Source organism: Pollachius pollachius (assembly GCF_949987615.1).
Source record: "Pollachius pollachius genome assembly, chromosome: 20".
Classification (NCBI taxonomy): domain Eukaryota; kingdom Metazoa; phylum Chordata; class Actinopteri; order Gadiformes; family Gadidae; genus Pollachius; species Pollachius pollachius.
This window is the reverse complement of record NC_136953.1, coordinates 3345629-3365083: the sequence shown is the minus strand read 5'-3', so window position 1 is coordinate 3365083 and position 19455 is coordinate 3345629. Positions and strand designations below refer to the sequence as shown.

Below are 19455 nucleotides of genomic sequence, written 5' to 3'. Positions count from 1 at the left end.
TATATATATATATATATATAGGGATAGTGCGTTTGATTGCCATTGAGACATCTACCTATTGTCGGTTTGGATGACTCATCTGTTGAGTGCAGGGCTGGCCCCGAACACATCATTTCAAGCTTTCAATATTCGTAAAGAATATATTTGAATAAAAAAAAAGAAGGAAATTCACACTGCGTATCTTTCCCTGCCTGAACCGGCGCCGGTGGAGACCTGCTGCTGCGGAATCACATTAAAATACCTTTGAATGTTTTATTTTGAATGACGGAAAAAATAAAATAAAAAATCATAATGCATGGGCCACCTTTGGTCAACCTTTACTACAAGCCTGAGCTCAGTCACTACTTCCCACACCAAGGGGTCCGTCTCACCTCCAGGACGTCCACCAGCACACTCTCCTCGGGCTGCTTGGTACTGCGCACGTCCTCCAGCACCACCGAGTAGTACACGCCCTGAAGGTCCGACTGGTACAGGTTGTAGGTGTCCGTCTGGTACCACTCCTGTAGCGCCACAAACACCTGGCTCTCATCGGTGCTCACGATGTGGAGGTCCTGAGAGGGGGGGAGAGAGGGGGAGGGGGAGAGCGGGGGAGGGAGGGGGAGAGAGGGGGAGGGAGAGAGAGGGAGGGTGAGAGAGAAGGGGAGGTAGGGAGGGGGAGAGAGGGGGAGAGGGAGGGAGGGAGAGAGAGAGGGAGGGGGAGAGAGAGGGAGGGAGGAGGAGAAAGGGGGAGAGGGAGAGAAAGCAAGGGAGGGAGGGAGAGGGAGGGAGGGAGAGGGAGAGAGAGAGGGAGGGATGGCGAAAGAGGGAGGGGGAGAGAGAGGGAGGGAGTCAAAGGTAGAATGTGGATATTGAAAATAAGAACCAAATTTTGACATTGTAGAAATAGTACAACCATGAGCAAATGGAAACAATTTGGTGAAAATATAATAATTACTTATTAGAAACTATGATTACTAATATAATTCAAAATAGGAGTGCTATTTTTTGGACTCAAACCGTTTTAACCAATGTAACTTAAGAGATAATTCACAAACATTAGATTTGCAGGCATGTCATATTTATTGCTTTTCTTTCTGCCAACCCAATTTCAATATGGATGGCATCAAACAGAGCTTCATAAGATGGCAGTTGGCAAGGCCTTACTCTCTGGACACAGTGTGCAATAATGATGAATATCAAAATGACACCTGCAATAGGATGCTAAAAAAGAATTACAGTACAGCAAAAGCAGATATGAAAATACTATGATATACGAAACAATGTGATGACCAAGAAAGGTGTGAATAGGCAGAGTAAGGTCACCAAGTAGCTTTGAATTTACTGCATAGTTAGCTAAAGATCTTCTCTACAAACTCGAAAGAGGTCTAGAACGCACAGCTGACGAAGCAATCATCAGAGCGACAGAAAGGTCTGAGGAGCCCGTTGCTACTTAAAAGTTTCCTTTTCATTGTCTGTACGTTAACACACACATAAAGAAAAAAAACATTAGCTGTCATTTGAAGAAGGCGGTGAACCTCGGATGCAAATGACTCCATCGCTCATGAGCCGCGGAAACAATGTGGTCCGAGGCGTGAAAAAGAGGTTAGTCAGCGCATCCTGGGCATGCCTGACTGATTGCATTAACATAACATTTTGGGAAGTGAAGCCGTCTAAACGTTTCAGCGGTAGGACAAGTCGCTTGGAGGGCGTGTCCTCCCCCTTAATCACTGACACGCCACCATCTTCTCCCGGACACCAAAGATAAAGAAAAAGCGTCCCAGCTCAACCGCCCAGCTGACGAATAGCGGAAGACTTCGGAATGACCCTGGCCAGGGTCATTCCGAAGTCTTCCTCTATTCGTCAGCTAGCTGAAGACTTTGGAATGAACATGTCACTCTGATCCGCTGATTTCCCACAAGAAAGCTAGGTTTCCAAACACAACCGCAAGATTAATCTTTTATAATAAAAAGCATGTTTATAAAATAGAGAACGATATACAGTATTAGAAATAATATTACCTCTGAAAACCTGTGATGCTATCAATAAAACATAGTATCCCTGTCTGAGCAGTCCCGCTCATCAAAATAATTAAACCTTTGGTTCACAGAGATGTTTTCATATATAGGCTTTTTGTGAATGTAGAGACGGGTCATGAAAGAGTAGGTTGAGGTGAAGATTTAGTATTTCTTCTGCCTCGCTGAAGGCCGACCACTTAATCATCCCGTTCCAACTCAGGATTCTACACCAGCACAATCTACTCCGGTACGCTCCATCCCAGTCCAGTTCAATAACAGTCTCTCCCAGTCTGGCACAGTCCATTCAATTGCAGTACATATCAGATGATACTACAGATTAATCGAGGCCATGCAGCTCTAGGACTTGCTGAGCAGCATGGACTACTTCAGTATGACTCAGGAAAGATGTGGGTGTAGAAAATAAATAAAACAAGTATCAAGCCTTTCAAATCAGTGCGGGTGTGCTGCAATTTTGTACTGCATTTGCATATTCATGCAAACTTTGATGAGAGTGAGGAGGGGTTTGCCGTTACCCTTACAACACGCAGCCTCTCTCCCTCTCCCTCTCCCTCTCCCTCTCTCTCTCTCTCTCTCTCTCTCTCTCTCTTTCTCTTTCTGTGAGAGAGTGCCTGAGGCCAAGGACAGACGTTCTTTCAGTTCTGTGTTTCCTCATACCCAGAAAGAGCTTATGCTCACGAATGCACAGGAAACGAGGAAAACATTTAGATAAACAAGTGCTGATCCCTGGACGTGGGTCAAACAAACACAAGCCTTCCACCAGCACGCAATATCTATTAATTAACGCACCAGAAATAAAAGGTTGACACTGAACCGGGCAGCGGTGCACCAACGCACACATCACCGGGCATAAGTGTGTGCTTAGCAACTGTGCCACCCTGTATAAGTTATTCCTAGACTCTGCGTAGCCATCCCCTCCCACCCCTCCTACGCACTTATTGTCTGTTGTACGTCCTGGCACTTAGAAATTGTTGTGTAGCATCTTATCCTAGCTATCTTTGTTGTCTACGGTGAATGGGTTAACCTAGTGATATTTAATGCTTGACTCTTGGTTCTATGAATATCCTTACCGTACCATTGTTGTTCCTCTGATAAATGTATTTATTGTAAATCGCTTTGGATAAAAGTGTCTGCTAATTGCCCTAAATGTAAATGTTGTTCCACATACTGCCTTCAGCTGGCGGCATTGGTGAGGGCGTTTGACCCCCAGGAGGTCGAAGGTTCTGGATCCCCAGGGAAATATCATAAGCTGCAAGCATCTTTGAGCTACATGCCCCATCCTCATTCCAGCTCATTAATGACCTGTATCCAAATCCACTGTTGATTCCTAAAAAAACACACCTAGGAAATAAGTGAGAATGAGGTGAGAACCTAATTTGACCCTGTGATGATGATCCGAGTGGAGAGCTTCAGTGTTGTTATGCAGACCCACATGCGCACATATGCGCACCACAGGGGCCTCTCGCTCATGGTCTGACCGAGCTGGTGTGTATCCAGTGATCCATAGCAAAGCCCCAGCTTAATCCTACAGTTTCCATCCCACAGTGCAGGGGCAAAAAACCCGCGCGTGAACATGAAGCGAACAGCCCGAGACCGAATAAGGTGAGGAGGAACAGTGTTTGTTTGCGTTACAGTGCACAAATATGTGTGCGAATGTACGATGTTAATGTTGAAATGAAAAAAAGATAAAGCAGAAGTTCTATTCAGTCCGACTCAGACTGGTCTGGTACCTACCTACCTACCGGGAATTGTCAACCGATATGAATCCATACGGCTCTCAGTGAATATATCAGAGTTATGAAAGTGTGTGTGTTTTTTGAATAACTCTAAAACCATCTGTTTGGTTCCTCGGACCTCTGGCGTTCCAAGAAGGCTTTTTGTGTACAGAGAATACATAAAAATAGGCCATCTAGGTAACATCTTTGCACTTTCTTAAAATGTGGGGACATTCGAGGAAAGCACCCCAGCAACGCCGGTTGAGTCATTCCTCCACCCCACAACATCCACACCACCCCCACCACCACCACAAGCCAGCGGGCTGCACGAGCCAGTAGTTGATGGGCTCCATCCATCACTGTCCAGGGAAAAAGCTGCTCCACCGACTCCACCCGACCTCCTCGGGGGAGGAGGTCGGGTGGAGTCGGTGGAGCAGTTTTTTTTTCTACAAAGGTCAGCTGGGTATGGGGTGTGTGGGAGGGGGGGTGGGTCCTTCATCATGGTCCAGGGCTTCAACACATGTCCCTTGATCCCCCCCCACCCCGAGAGAGAGAGAGAATCGAGACGGACCAAAGGAAAGCAAAAACCTGGGGAGGGAAGCGAGGCATTTGCTGCATTTCTAAATACCAAAGAGTGGGGTCGTTACATTTCTGGTATCTGAAAACAAAACATTGGGCTCCACAAAAATGTGTGTGTGTTTGTGTGTGTGTGTGTGTGTGTGTGTGTGTTTGCCTGTGTTTGTCGGTCAGAGTGTGTTTGTGTTTGTTTGTTTGTCAGAGTGTGTTTGTGCGAGAGATCCTTGGCCACCAGACATTATACGGTTTGGTGGACTGAGGTGGAAAAGTTTTAGATACCGTTTTTATAGGTAATATTCAATATTTAGAAAAAGGCTTTAATCCACAACAACATTGAAGTCACATAAAAGGCAGATACTCTCAGTGTCAGCTGGGGGTAAGCAGAACCATCTATGCTGTGGGTTGGTAGAGTCAGTGCCATTCGGCTAGTAGTTGAAGAGGGCATGCGTCAAAGACACTGACCATTTCGGGGACAAAGGCTCTCCTTAGAGTCCTCCGAATATGTCAATGAGTGTGTGATTAGGAAGGTATTTTCTGCATCAATCAATAAAGAAGAATCTCTAAATCAATCGACGTGTATCGCCAATCCATCAACCTCCCCACATGGACGTTTGTCGTCGGATTGTGTGTGAGTGTGTGCCAGAGTGTGTGTGTGGGGGCGGGGGGTCAGAGTGCGTGTGTGTGTGTGTGTGTGTGTGTGTGTGTGTGTGTGTGTGTGTGTGTGTGAGTGTTGTATGTTTCTCAGTCCACCGACTCGTTCACAGCCCTCTGTTGGCGGCTTCTGCCCATTGGCTGTGTCCGAATAACTAGGACCATTGCTACAATCTCTGTTCCTATGAGGTACGATATTATTACGGGAATCGGGGCGTCATGTGACTCGCTGCAATGGTAACGGCTTCTCATGACGCTAAACGACAAAGATGTACATTTTTGTTGTAAACCGATTATCAGATGCTGTATTGGTCAAAAGTGCTCCTAATGAACTCAATTCAAAGTTCTTATTGCCAACTTCAAATGAAGAAAAACTCTGAGACATTCCAAGAAGTTAAAACACTTTATATAAGGTTGAACTCCTCAATTGAGAGGGTGGGTCGATGAGATATCCATCTGGGAAATAAAAACCCTCATGCAGGGCAATTTATAGAGGTCGTGGGAGTTGGAGTTGCTAGGCAACCATATATAGTACGTTCTAATTTTTATATATTATATGATAGCCGCATACTTATGCAGACTCACAGGGTTTATATGACAGAGGAAATGGTTAATACCTGGCAGAAAAACAAAGAATTTGGAGATGTGTCTGTGTGTGGGGGTGCTACTGTGTGTGTGTGTGTGTGTGTGTGTGTGTGTGTGTGTGTGTGTGTGTGTGTGTGTGTGTGTGATAATCCGTGACTTGGGTCAGGTCTCAGAGGATTACAGCTGAACTGCGCTCTCTCTCTCTCTCTCTCTCTCTCTCTGTCTTTGTGATGCCGTCTGCATTTTCCAGCCCGAGGCCTTTCAATTATTCACAGTGGAAAACCACTATGCTCGAAAAAAAAACAAACACACACACATACACACACACACACACACACACACACGTGTGCACATTTTGCATGCAAAACAGTATATCATCTCTCTCTTCCCCTCTCTCTCTCTCTCTCTCTCTCTCTCTGCTTCTCAATCTTTATCAGCCTTTCTCTATCTCGGTGTCCATCTAGCCCTCTCTCTGTCCCCCTCCCTGTCTCTGACTCTCTGCACATTAACCTGCTGTTGGGTTTTCAGATTTTACTGGCTACTTGATGCTTGCAATAACATCCATCTCTTTCTATTGATCTCTCTGTCTATCTATCTATGTATCTCTTTCTCTCTCTCTCTCTGTCTGTGTATCTTGTTCATCTAAAAGCTTCACGGCACACTGTGCAACCTAATTGAAGTGAGCGCCAAGAGATTAACAGAGAGATTGAAAGAGAAGAGGCAGAGAAAGATAGAGAGATATATATATATATAGAGAGAAGGGGGACAGAGATCGGGTTACACAGATAGAAGGAGAATTAGTGAGGAAGAGAGGGACCTGGGGAGAGTTACAATGATAGCGAGAGGGAGAGTGGGCACACTTTAAACTAGGTTAAAACAGACTCACACTTAAACTAATTTGCCTGCTAAACTCTTTACCGGGCTAATCAAAATGTTGAGGCTAGGAACTTAGCTATTACGCTTATATTTGTGTCCATCCGTGTCCTCCCCATGCTTGTGTGCGTGTGTGTTTAGGAGTTAATGGCTCCTAGTCTTCCGTTGTGTATTCACTGTATGTACCCTCTCCATGCATGCATGTGTGTGTCCCTCCATGCGAGTGTGCTCCTCTCAGTGGCTCTGAGTGAGTGTGTCAGCATCAGAACCCTATATTTTTCCTCTTTATCTCTTTCCAGGCAAACTGTGTTCCCCGGCCTCTTCTGCTCCTCAGTCCAGGGGTCCACGCCTCGACCCGGGTGTCAATGACAGTGATTGCATCTAAAGTGGCCCCACTCCGCCTGCTCCGGCTCCGGGCCTTGAAAAATACATGAGACATCTCCCACCGGGGACCTCGCTCAATCAATTGAAGGCAATAGCACTCAGGGCGGTGTGGTGTCTAAAAGGACCCCCGCTGGAAAATGTTGCCGCTTGAACGAAGGTTCCTTCTTGGTCCATAAAGCGAGTCTTCTTGTCTCTTTAACTATTGCCCCGCATCTCTCCTTCTCTCTCATTCCCCATCTCACTCCCTCTCTCACTCTGTTTCCCTCACCGTCTCACCTCCTCTCTCCCTCTGTTTCTCTCACTGTCTCACTCCCTCTCCCTCTGCTTCTGTCACCGTCTCACCTCCTCTCTCCCTCTGTTTCTCTCACTGTCTCACTCCTTCTCCCTCTGTTTCTCTCACCGTCTCACCCCCCCCCCCCTCTCTGTTTTTCTTACCGTCTCACTCCCTCTCTCCCTCTGATATCCCACCGCCTCTCTCCCTCTCTCCCTCCCTCTGATCCTTCTCTCTCCCCCTCTCTGAACTCTGTGGCCCTGTATTGCTGTAATATCTCCATTGGATGTGGGTGGGTGAGGATATGTTTTAGGATGTGAATAATTGATGGCGTTGGAAAGTGATGTGTATCCTTGACGTTATGTGCATTGCGAGGCTGCGGAAAAAAAGCAGCCGTAGCGTTAGCGTCGGCACTAGCGTTAGCCTCAGTGTCCTGTGTTTACCTTTGGCAGAGCGTACTTGGGGAACCTCATCTGGACGAACTCAGTGCGTCGATGTGACACGTAGTGCTTGGTGCGGTTGCCGCTGGTAACCTGGAATAAAGGTGATGCAATAAAGTTACAACATTCGCAATTTATCACCACACTCACCCAAGTCAGGTCAGGGATTGAACCACTTGATTATAGATCCCACTGCCTGTTCTGACTAATCCAACATTTAGCAGAACGAATTAGCCCATTAATTAGCAATGAATCAATGTTGTATAACTTTGCTTGTCTTTCGTAGTGGCCCATACTGCCCTCCTAGACCAACTGCCATCTTCTCCTTTCCATGAGTTATTGGTCCAAACACAGCCTTGAGTCATTAATTAAAGTCTCTTTTTGGCTGAGCTCTCTTCAGCACCAACATTCTGAAGAGAGCTCAGCCAATAAGAGACGTTGTCTCATTTTCCTTTGAGAACAAAGTGCATTGCGAGGTTAGAGGAAACCTAGTCCAACTTCCAAACTTCTCCCTGAAAATTCCCCTGCATGTTTATGATGATCTCTTCTGAATCTGAGCGCATATCCCAAGCATTCATAAGTGCCCCCCCTGGCCATATGTTCAGCCTAATGGAAAGAGCTTTTCATTTAAACCTCACTTTGATTGCTATGATTGAAGAAGCAGGCCCCGGAATAGTTTTATGGTAAAATAAAAAGGAGAGGAGACTAATAAATCCACAGGGTCCTGTTTTCAAGAGTAAAAACGTTGAGAGAAGTGATTTAAGAAATTATAAATATCTTTCCCGAAACCTTTTCACAGAACAACATAATAGGAAAACACATTTTTTTTGAGTACGCATGTGTGCGTCTGCCTGTATAAATGTGTATTTGTGCAAATGTATTGTCAACACATTTTTCAGAGTTGCAGATCAGGTATTTGAAGCGCCCTTGAGCAAGCACACTCATCATCACCATGAGAATGAGGGGTTGTTGTGTCACGCGTGTCCCACAAATATGTTTGTCCAATATTCTACACCCCCAAGTTGGTACGCTGTTTTCCAGAGAGACAGTGACCACAAACAATCATAATCCTATTTTGTCGCCAAGCTCCCATTCTCAGTTCTGATACTTGCACGTTTGTGTGTTTGTTTACCTTGACGAAGATGTAGTCGTCCTGCACCAGCAGCGAGTTGTGGTCGATCTTCCCCAGGAACTGCGCCGTCACCATCTTGTCTGAGCAGTTCTGGATGAGGCACGTCACGTAGAGGTAACCTGTGGCAACCGAGAGAGTTGGCAAATTAAGCTAGCACCACCCTTCTGTGTGTGTAAATGTGATACAAATAATACCTTTACATTGGGGGGATTTTACGTAAAAGGATTTGCTGACGACGTACAACCATTCATTCACACATTCACACACCAACGGCGGAGTCAACCACGCAGGCGACAGCCAGCTCATCAGGAGCAGTTAATGCGAGCCACTTGCTCAGGGACACCTCGACACTCGGGCCGGGCATCGAACTAGCAACCTTCCGGTCCCTAGCCCCGTGGCTCTATCAAGGTAGCGAGGTATGAAATGATCTTTGTTGCAGAGGGGGGGTTTCGTTATGCGGCGAACAGGAAGTGGCCCTTAAGCGCCCCAACCTTTTAAGTAGCCAATTGGTGTGAAGCGAAATAAAGGACTGCAAATAATTCGGAGCAAAAAGGGATGGAATAAAAACATTGTGAGTCGTTTGAGTTCAGACCCGAGACGATCAATTCAACAGGATACAATCTGGGCCTTGGAGATGGCGATGTGAATACAGTCTACTTGACTTGAATAGCAGACAGGTGGCCATTATCATCAACCCAACGCCGAGATGGCTGTCCACTGATATTAGCCGTTAGCGGTAAGTGGGTGCTAAGCTAAACAAACGGCACATTGAACTTAAGCTGGCAGCTGCGCGGCGACACACACACACACACACACACACACACACACACACACACACACACACTAAACTAAATTAATAAATTTCAGTTTCCGGTTCTTCTAATATGCCTCCCGTGATAGCCTGTGCTCATTTTAGCCAGTGTGGTTGACAGCTAGCCACTGTGAGCGCGGGCGGTGCTAATTTATTGAGATGCCCGTGCATTTAATCAAAGCAACATACGGCGGAGAATTCATTAAAAACCTATTAGAAGGGGCTAAGCACTCTATTCCGGCTTGTGACACATGCACTTCTTCATGCAGTCGCTATCTTCCTCTACACACAAACCGCACACGCAAACGCACACACACACCAAGGCTGTGGCTCACAAAACAAGGTAGTCCGACAGAAATGCACATGCAAACACACACGCGCAACCTCTGCGTTAACAATGTGGAACAATAACCGAAAACAAAAATACCCACACACGTGAAAACACACACGCTCACAACCTCTGGGATAACAAGGTGGTATGATGGAAGCACACACACACACACACACACGTCCTCTAGCTTTACAAACAGGATATTATGGCAGGAAAAATGGTACCCTAAACAGTGTCAGGTGAAATAAAGCCCCACCAGGACTAGGGGTGTGGATTTGAATAATTGATTTAAGTGCTATGAATCCTAATCATACAAAGGCCTGCCGTCCCACACTGTTTATTGTAATTTCCATATTGTTTGAAACACTGACCGCAGCTAGGCGGACACGTGTGGCAAGTGTGAATAAATTAACTCTGATACTATATTGTGATGAAGAGTGCCCTTGCCACACAGTTTGCTCCATGCCTTACAGTGAGTCCAAAGATCCACAAGGGGTAAATGGAGAATACCGGGAAGAAAATAATTCTGGGCGACTCATTCACGTCCCTGCAAAGCAGGGTCCTGGGTCTGTGTGTTTGAGTTCTATAGACCCTTGTGGGTGTGGGTGTGTGTGTGTGTGTGTGTGTGGATGATTTCTTGTTTCAGCACATCACCTGGCTGAGTCTGATTGGACTCTGGGCGGGGTGAGGCTGCATCCCTGTTGCACATTGAGTCATCAGTGTGCAACAGGTAAACCAGCCGTCCCCACACACACTCAGGGAGAGTTCTCCTAGATGGCAACATGGAGCAATAGGCCATGTGTCATTTTCAACAAACCTTTACAGTAAACCGTCCTTTCAACCCCTCCGCCCTGCATGCTTTTTTCTCTGCAGGAGCCCAATGGAGGTCGCCTAGGTGGAGTGTGTCAACCACCTAGGTGGTGTGTAGCATGGACCTAGCCACAACCCTCGAGGCCAACATGAATAGTAGGCTACAACAACTATACGAAGTAGGTCATATCGCTGTGTTGGGGGCAAGGATTAAGGTATTGTCTGTTGTAGATATGGATAGATACTCCCATGTGTTTGATTAAACAAAATGGGGGAACTGAACAAGATCAAAGAACAGGCTTTGATCTTGTAACTCTCTTTGCAAACTGGCTAGGAGAGTTATAGTCGGTTATGATCAGAGAAATTCCCAGAGATACTATCAAAAGGATGTTGTTGATGCTTTACAAAGACATTCAGATATGAGATGTAGGTTTAACCTGCGATGCAAGTGCAGTTCGCCGTTAGGATGTAACCACTTACAATGCCATAGCTCAATAGAACTGGAAATAAAGTGCATGCTCACAGATAACGCAAAGACTGAAATAATCGGACTGTCTACTTGACCGGGGTCCAGCAACTTAACATGATTAACATCAAACAATGATATCATTATCGTTTACGAAAAGAAAAGGGATATATAGAGTTAATTTAATATCCTCTTCAATGATATAGTCACGATGCCTCTCATTCAGACGCACACAAACGTTATTTCACACATACACACACATTTAACAGAAAAGCTGCCGCTCTTAGAACTCCCCTACACATTTGACACAAAATCAGTATTTTGTGAGGACATTCTCTCCCTTCCAGAACGTCCGCGTATGACTGAGTGAATGGGTAAGTGGGTCAGATCAGAGGGCATACAGAAAGCAGATTGTCTTGGCAGGCTTGGGCGCTGCCGCCATATGCGCCACAACAAGGTCACTTCCTGTTGGCTCCTGCCCTTCAACGTACCTCACTGCGCTGTGAGAGTCTGCGGGGGAATTATGGGAAAGGAGACCCAAAGAGAGAGGCTCCCCGGTAATGGATCAGAATGCACACACACACACTAACACACACACACACACACACACACACACACACACACACACCCACACACACACACACACACACACACACACACACACACACACACACACACACACACACACACGCTCTTTCCTTCTGTCCTTCCCTGCTGTTTGGGTTAGAGAGAAATCACGCACACCTAAACGCACTGCTACGTTGCACTCAATAGGAGTCCGTAAAGAAATTAAGGGTTGATTTGATGTTGCTCTGTAGTTGGTAATGATAGAAGCATCTATTCTCTGCTTTTTTAACACTGCAGTATGTCTTGGGCCAGGCAGTCAATGACGTTCTTCAAGAAGCTGGTAGGTAAAGCATCAGGGTAGCCGGCGGATGGCTTGAGATGTGTATCTGTTTCCACAATAGTTTTGTAGTCTATGGCATTAAATCGTGTCATATTAGCCACATTACCTATAAATAAACGTGGTGGTGATCCAACATTTATGGTTTAAACTGAAACGTTGACGGCTCGTTTAATATCTTCAATTTGTCAATGAAAAATAACTCATTGCATTTATCGGTGATGGGGAGCTCAGGGGGTCTTTGTGTTGGGGGGTTTGTCATCCCATCAATGCAAATAGGGTCCGAGCATTATTAATGTTACTGTTAATGATTTTGGAGAGGAAGGATTCTCTGGCACTTTTTAATGCTTAACTGCAGAGATAGAGGCTCTCTTTATAGACGTTATCATGAACTTGAAGTTTTGTCAGTTGCGCTCAGCCTTACGGCTTTCTCTTTTGTCGACTGCTACAGATTCAGCATTTATCCAGGGTGCTTTACGCTTAACAGAAAATATTTTAACCTTAACAGGCGCAACAACATCAGTTTTGGAATTAAAGTTATCTACCAGATCATCAGCAGAACATGAGGTAAGGGATGGTAGCATAGAGATGGAGTTTTTAAAGAGTGCACTAGAATTGTCATTGCTTTACTGTTTGTTTAGCAGTATTTGGTATGATTTGTGTGTCAGGAAGAAAAAGACATATCAAAGAAAACACAAATGGTCAGTTAGGCAGGGATCAATCACAGAAACATCCTACAATATGTATCTATGTGTGAATGTATATGGACAAACTCACACCATCAACAAAGGAGGTCACCCTACAACGCAGAGAACCTATCATCTCTCCCATTTCCTGTGCACAGACCATGGTGACACTAAACACACACACACACACACACACACACACACACACACACACACACACACACACACACACACACACACACACACACACACACACACACACACACACACACACACACACACACACACACGCACACAGAGCTGTGCTGTCTATCTCATATGGGTTTGAATTATCAGAGAGACCCCCTCACTGGCCAGCTGTGAGGAAAATTCCCAGTAAAATGTACTGAGGGGTGATTTCCATCTCTACGCGCACCTCTGTGGTCGCTTCCTAATCAAGGGGATCCAGATGGTGGAGTCAAAAAAACTGAGAGGAGGGAAGGAGGTGAGGACACTTCAAGTATGCCCGCAAAAGGTTTCCACTCCTGGTTATTGCACGCAGTCTTAAACACAGTACCTCAAGCCTGTTTCAGCAGGTGTGCCATTTTATCATTGTTTTTAGAAATGTATAGTAGCTCATGGTTCTTTTATTGTGTTTTCTACTTTGTATTATTATTGTCCATAATACTGTATATATATATTTGTCATTTTTAACGTTCAATTTTACTTCATTAATATAATAATAATTATTATTATTATCCGTCTTTTTAGATTGATGTTTTCTTTTGAAGAAATGCTTCTGTTACGGCCAAATTTCCACTAGCAAATCAATAAAGTTCCCAACTATCCATCCACCCATCCATCACCAGCCCACTGCGAGCCCCAAAACCAGGCCAGGAGTACTGGCCTAGGGGCGGCAGTAGCTCAGGAGGTAGAGCGGGTTGACTGGTAACTGGAAGGTTGCTAGTTCGATTCCGGCTCCTCCTGGCTTGGTGTCGAGGTGTCCCTGAGCAGGAAGCCTCACCGCTCCTGGCGTGCTGTCTGTCACGCTGCGTGGTTGACTCCGCCGTCGGTGTGTGAATAAAAGCGTCAGCATCCCCTGAATGTAAATGTAGTCCATTACCTCCACTGGAGTCCTGCATCTCCATGTGCACGAGGTCTGGGTCCACGTCCACCCCCGACACAGACCTGCAACAGAACACCATTCATTCAGAACTCAGGCTCCCAGGTTATGGGACTAATGCGTATGCACGTGGGTTTTGTAGTTCATTAATGACCAGCAACCTCGGGCAATCAAATGAACATACAACCCTCAGTCTCTCACACAAAGCCACATCAAAAAACGCATGCATTATAATAGAAAAAAAAAAGGTGTGAACTGTCTTGGTAACTTAGCCTGCGAATTACAACCCGAACACTTTTATATTTTTTATGTGGGGCCAAACATAACAAATTATAGACTGAATGACCTCCAAAGATCTCCATCGCCCTTTATATTAAAAGTGAGCGTTTGCTTTCGCCCCATGAACGTGAACCAATCAGCCTCTTAGTTTCGGTTTAGCGAAGAGGTCAGAGGTCAAAAGTTGGGTGGAGTATGGAGAAGACTCCATTTGCTCCATTAAAGGGCGGAACGGAGAGTTTAAACCTTGTTACAGTCCACCATAAATCCTCCTTTATGAGCAATTAGCGTAGGAGGAGGGAGGGAGGGTAGGAGTGTGGGAGGTGTGCGGCAGAGAGAGAGTAAGTGAGGGAGGGAAGGAGGGAGGGAGGGAGGGAGGGAGGGAGGGAGGGAGGAAAGGAGTGAGTGAGGGATGGAGGTAGGGTGTAAGAGGAAAGAGAGGGAGAGGGAGGGAAGGAGTGAGGGAGGGAGGGAGGGAGGGAGGGAGGATATGAGTGAGTGAGGGATGGAGGGAGGGTGTAAGAGGAAAGAGAGGAAGAGGGAGGGAAGGAGTGAGGGAGTGAGGGAGGGAGGGAGGAAAGGAGTGAGGGAGGGATGGAGGTAGGGTGTAAGAGGAAAGAGAGGGAGAGGGAGGGAAGGAGTGAGGGAGGGAGGGAGGGAGGGAGGGAGGAAAGGAGTGAGTGAGGGATGGAGGTAGGGTGTAAGAGGAAAGAGAGGGAGAGGGAGGGAAGGAGTGAGGGAGGGAGGGAGGGAGGGAGGAAAGGAGTGAGTGAGGGATGGAGGGAGGGTGTTAGGGGAAAGAGAGGGAGGAAAGGATTCAGGGAGGGAGGAAAGGAGGGAAGGAGGGAGAGAGAGAGGAAAAAGAGTCGACCAACTGTCAATCTACCTGCTCATATGCACAGCGCTCAAGATTTACAGCGCGGGACAAAGGATTTATTATAGCAAGACTTCAGTCAGCCATAAGAAAAACTGGAAAACCACAAATGAAAAATCCAACCCCAGGAATCAATTTATAAAACGAGCAAAAGGGGAGGAGAGTGAGGCGGGAGAGAGGGGGGACTCCTCTTGTTTGTCCAGAAGTCGATTTCATTCCTTTCTCCTTTTGGAATTTTATTGCTGCCGCTTTCAAGCGCTCGGTTCGGCGAGCTGTCAGCGCGTCTCGATTTTATTGCCTGTTTGCAAAATATTCAGCCGACCGTCCGGCGCCCGCTCAATTTCATACTCGCACTCGATTGTAATTTTTTCCTCGGCGCGATTTCAATTCAATATGTGACAAATGAGTTGAATCAAATAGGCTTCTGGATGTAGAGAGGGCCGTTGGAAAGAAAAACTATAACAAGCAGGAGGACAAAGACAACACCGGCACACCGGTGTAAACTTTTCATTGTTCCTGACGAGGCGGTGGGAAAAAAACACACAAACTGGATTGTTATGTTGTAATATGATTTAAAGTAAGCATCTGTCTTTTTAGATCGTGTAAGGGAGGGAAACCTATGGCTAGACAACCTCTCTGAACACAATTCATTCACAAATACACACATGCACGCACACACACACACACACAAACACACAGAAACACATTATGGTGTACACCACAATTGTATTCCCTTGTTATATTGTATATGAATGAATCACTTCATGAATGAGTGGATGTATCTGGTGTGGTAACTAGGATATTTCCAACGAAACACAATAAACAATGCCATTGGATGCTTGACTCAAAGTAACAGAGGTGGAACTGACCAGAAGATCTTGTCCTTGGTGACTCTCTCCTGCAGGAGAATCCACTTGCGTCCCAGGTCAGTGGAGACGTAGAGCTATAGAGAATGAAACGCACACAGACACAGACAGACACACACACACACACACACACACACACACACACACACACACACACAGAAATACACACAGACAGTGACACACACAGACACAGAAACAAACAGACACAGAAAGACACAGACACAGAAAGTCACAGACAGACACAGAAACACACACACGCACACACATTCACAAAAACAAACACACACACACACACACACACACACACACACAGACACAGACATAGATATATCAAGTACATTGCAGTACAACATGTGAATCACGGTTTGTTTTGTTGGACCCGAAGGCTACCAGAGATATCAGAGATTTTGCCAGACCTCTGTCCAAAGTTTGAGAGACCCATCTGTAAGAGATTACAAAAATATACGCTGGGAAGTTGACATCACTTCCTTTATGCAAAGGCAAACATAAAAGGGATACACCAAAAAAATTAAGTTACATTTTACCCCATGGAGTAAATGTATAACGGACAAATGTGTGTGTTTCTTTCAGGTATACAGCGTGCTCAGTTGTTGACTATGTAAACAAAAGTGACACTCTCCTTTAAAACACCCTGTTCACAGAAAGTTTCACTGTTTTAAAATGGTATGGGCCATCATTTCCCCAGAAACAACGGCGATCGATGATATTTAAAGACAGACCAGCGTTCCCACCTTAGTAAAACCATTGAATTTCACGCTTCACAAAATATAAGTCCTGGCTCGATAAATTGTTAATCAAAGGAGGGTAGATGATGCATAGGTGTTTGAATATTTCTCTAAGGGGTATGGAATTGTCAGTACAATTTGTGTGGGTGTGTTCATGGGCGTCTGGCACACACACACATGTGCCTTTTTTAAGTATTGATTGCACTCCCTTGATGAGAATTGATCAATGGAAAAACAAGCTTCAATACATTAGCGCAAACAGCAAATTCTTCAACATGAACACATCCCCCCCCCCCCCCCCCCCCCCCCCCCACACACACACACACACACACACACAGACAAGCACACACAGACAAACATACACATACTGAGCTTGCATTTATCCCCTCCAACTAGTTTTTGAACAAAAATAAAGCATTTTCTTTCAAGGTATGGAGCATATATCTATCCATTCATGGCATTTTTGGATCAAAATACCATTGTGCCCCATCCACAGTCTACCCTTCCTGGTGCCCTGGGGTCCCTAACCCTCCTGCAACCAACAGAATCCTCTTTCTGCCTTCTGTCTTTGTTCCTTCTTACGTTTGCTCTCTCCGGAGGGATTTCTGGTGGTCCATCTGTCGGCCTGCCAGTATGAAGCTGATTCAAATCAAATTGAATTCCCTGTTTAATTAAGTATGAATTATTAAAGGCGAAGGGGAAGGCAGGTCCTTGTCCTGGTTTGCTTCCACAACTCTACAGCTCTCTAGGGAATGTGTTGGAATTGGTGTGTCGTGAGCTCTGTCTTTCTCTGCCTTCCTCTCGTCTCCCTCTGTCCCTCTATTTTCCAATCTAATTTGAATCCTTTAATCACTCTAAAACATTTTTTGGGACTGGAACAATCCCGGTTATTAATCAAACAGTAGCTTTGACTGCCTGTATTATAATTAAAAAACCTTTTATAATGAAAAGTTATGTTGCCGTTACTTGAGGAAATCAACACGCCACAGGCCAATATCAACAGGCAAATTAGCAAAAAACATGGACTAACTAACTAAAATATTGAGTAAACAGGCCAAAATCTGAGTGTACGCTATGATCCCCTATGCGCTTTGACGTGCTATTCGCTAACGAGTTGGCTTTGTAAAGACTTAGCAAGAAGCTTAGCGTGGTACCCACCCTGCCCTCCTTGCAGTAGGCCAGCAGCTTGTCCTCCTCCTTGGGGTGGAAGAGCAGCATGTCGGGGGTGAAGGAGACGGGCTGCCGCTGGAAGGACGAGCCCTCGTCAGCGCTGATGAACAACATCTGGTCACGCTCGTTAATGGACGAGCTCACCAGCACCACCTACGGGGAAGAGAGAGAGAGAGAGAGAGAGAGAGAGAGAGAGAGAGGGAGAGAGGGTTGGAAAGAGAGAGAGGTTTAATGATAGTCTTAAATGTCAACTAAAGGATTGCAGCCATAGTAGCGGTTTAGCTGAAAGCTAACCACACCGTCCCGAATTCTTGACGGGATTCAAAATTTGACAGCACTCCCTCGATTAAGAGGACAACACAAAATAGATGAGAAAAGGTGAAAACACCCGGTATAATAAAAACATCATGAATAAATATTAAAGTAATAGACATTGAGCGACTTGAACGAGACAAGTTCCACCGCGGGGACAGCGGGAAATGAAAACTCATAAGAGAAGCAGACACCGGAAAATAAGGCAAGTGCCAAAAGAATCGGGGAGAAAAAAAGCAATAAAGAGAGAGAGATAAAGACTAAAAACAAGACTGAACAACAAGGTGGTGGTGATGCTAGTGAACTGTTGAGGCGTTGCTAACAAAGCGCTACATGCCTCCATCGTACCAAGGAGAGTGAGGTGAGGAGGAGGGGGGCGGGTCGGTGGAGGTCAAAGGTCGAGCAGGTCAGCGTTGCACGGGGTGTGGTGCGGTCGATAGAGTTCAGGTGAGGGTCGGACGTCGCGTCAGCAGTTTGTAAAGCGGCCCGCCATTACAGCGAGCCGCCAGGACCCTTTAATTCACTGACACGCACCGCGGACAGCACAAGACGCACACACACACACACACCCTTCTTAACCACCTCACACACACAAAAAACATTTTTTATTCTCACACCACACTCGCCATCACTCTTAACCAAATCGCACATCGATGCACACACAAACAGACACACACTTCTCTAACGCATGAGGATTGCACACTCTCGCCGTCTCCCTCCTAAGCACCTCTCTCACACACGGCGACACACACACGGCAACACACACACAGCGACACACACATGGCGACGCACACAATGTGACACACACAAGCCGGTACACACACACACACGGCGGGCTGTAAGAAGAGCCATTCCCAAAGCCAGAGGTGCTTTCAATCTGGCTTCAAACAGCGGCCAGAGCCCAGCCACTAGGTATTGATTATCCATTCTCCCCTTTATAGCTCATAAAGTGAATGGCATTAAATGAGAAGGATAACCTCACCCATCCCCCCGCAACAACCCTACCTGCCCCTCCACACTCTCCCCCTTTCTCCCTTCCCTCCTCCTCCGCGAGCCCCTCCACCATTGCAATCCAGTACTCTAAAGCATGACTAGCGTTTGTGCGTTTGTGTGTGTGTGTGTGTGTGTGTGTGTGGTTGTGGGTGTGGGTATCAAAATGTGTGTGTTTGTATGTATGTATGTATGTGTTAGTGTGTGTCTTTGTCTGTGTCTGTGTGTGTGTGTGTGTGTGTGTGTGTGTGTGTGTGTGTGTGTAAGTGTGCGTGTGTGTCTAGGTCTTGAATCGAGTGTTGCACTCAATGTTGTTTTAATTTTTCAAAATTCGACTGACGAGACAAAAGCATAAAATACGAAATGGATGAACGATGACTGTAATTGCACAAGGACTGTGCAATTAAAGTTGTTGTTGTAATAATTTCACTTGTGAGGGGTTTTGGGAAGGTTGATAGTAAGATTCTTGTGA

The 19455-nt window shown here is 45.9% G+C and overlaps 1 protein-coding gene across 4 annotated transcripts in view; it reads right to left on the bottom strand.

The window, feature by feature from the left end:
* sorcs2 (sortilin-related VPS10 domain containing receptor 2) overlaps positions 1-19455 on the bottom strand; it is a 192832-nt gene that overhangs the window by 21220 nt on the left and 152157 nt on the right. For all 4 annotated transcript variants that reach the window (XM_079758049.1, XM_079758050.1, XM_079758051.1 and 1 more), the window contains exons 4-9: positions 17670-17834; positions 15769-15842; positions 13750-13814; positions 8640-8758; positions 7511-7600; positions 372-551 (exon numbers count right to left, since the gene is read on the bottom strand). In XM_079758049.1, the coding sequence (XP_079614175.1) occupies positions 372-551; positions 7511-7600; positions 8640-8758; positions 13750-13814; positions 15769-15842; positions 17670-17834 (693 nt within the window). The remainder of the gene's footprint in view (positions 1-371; positions 552-7510; positions 7601-8639; positions 8759-13749; positions 13815-15768; positions 15843-17669; positions 17835-19455) is intronic.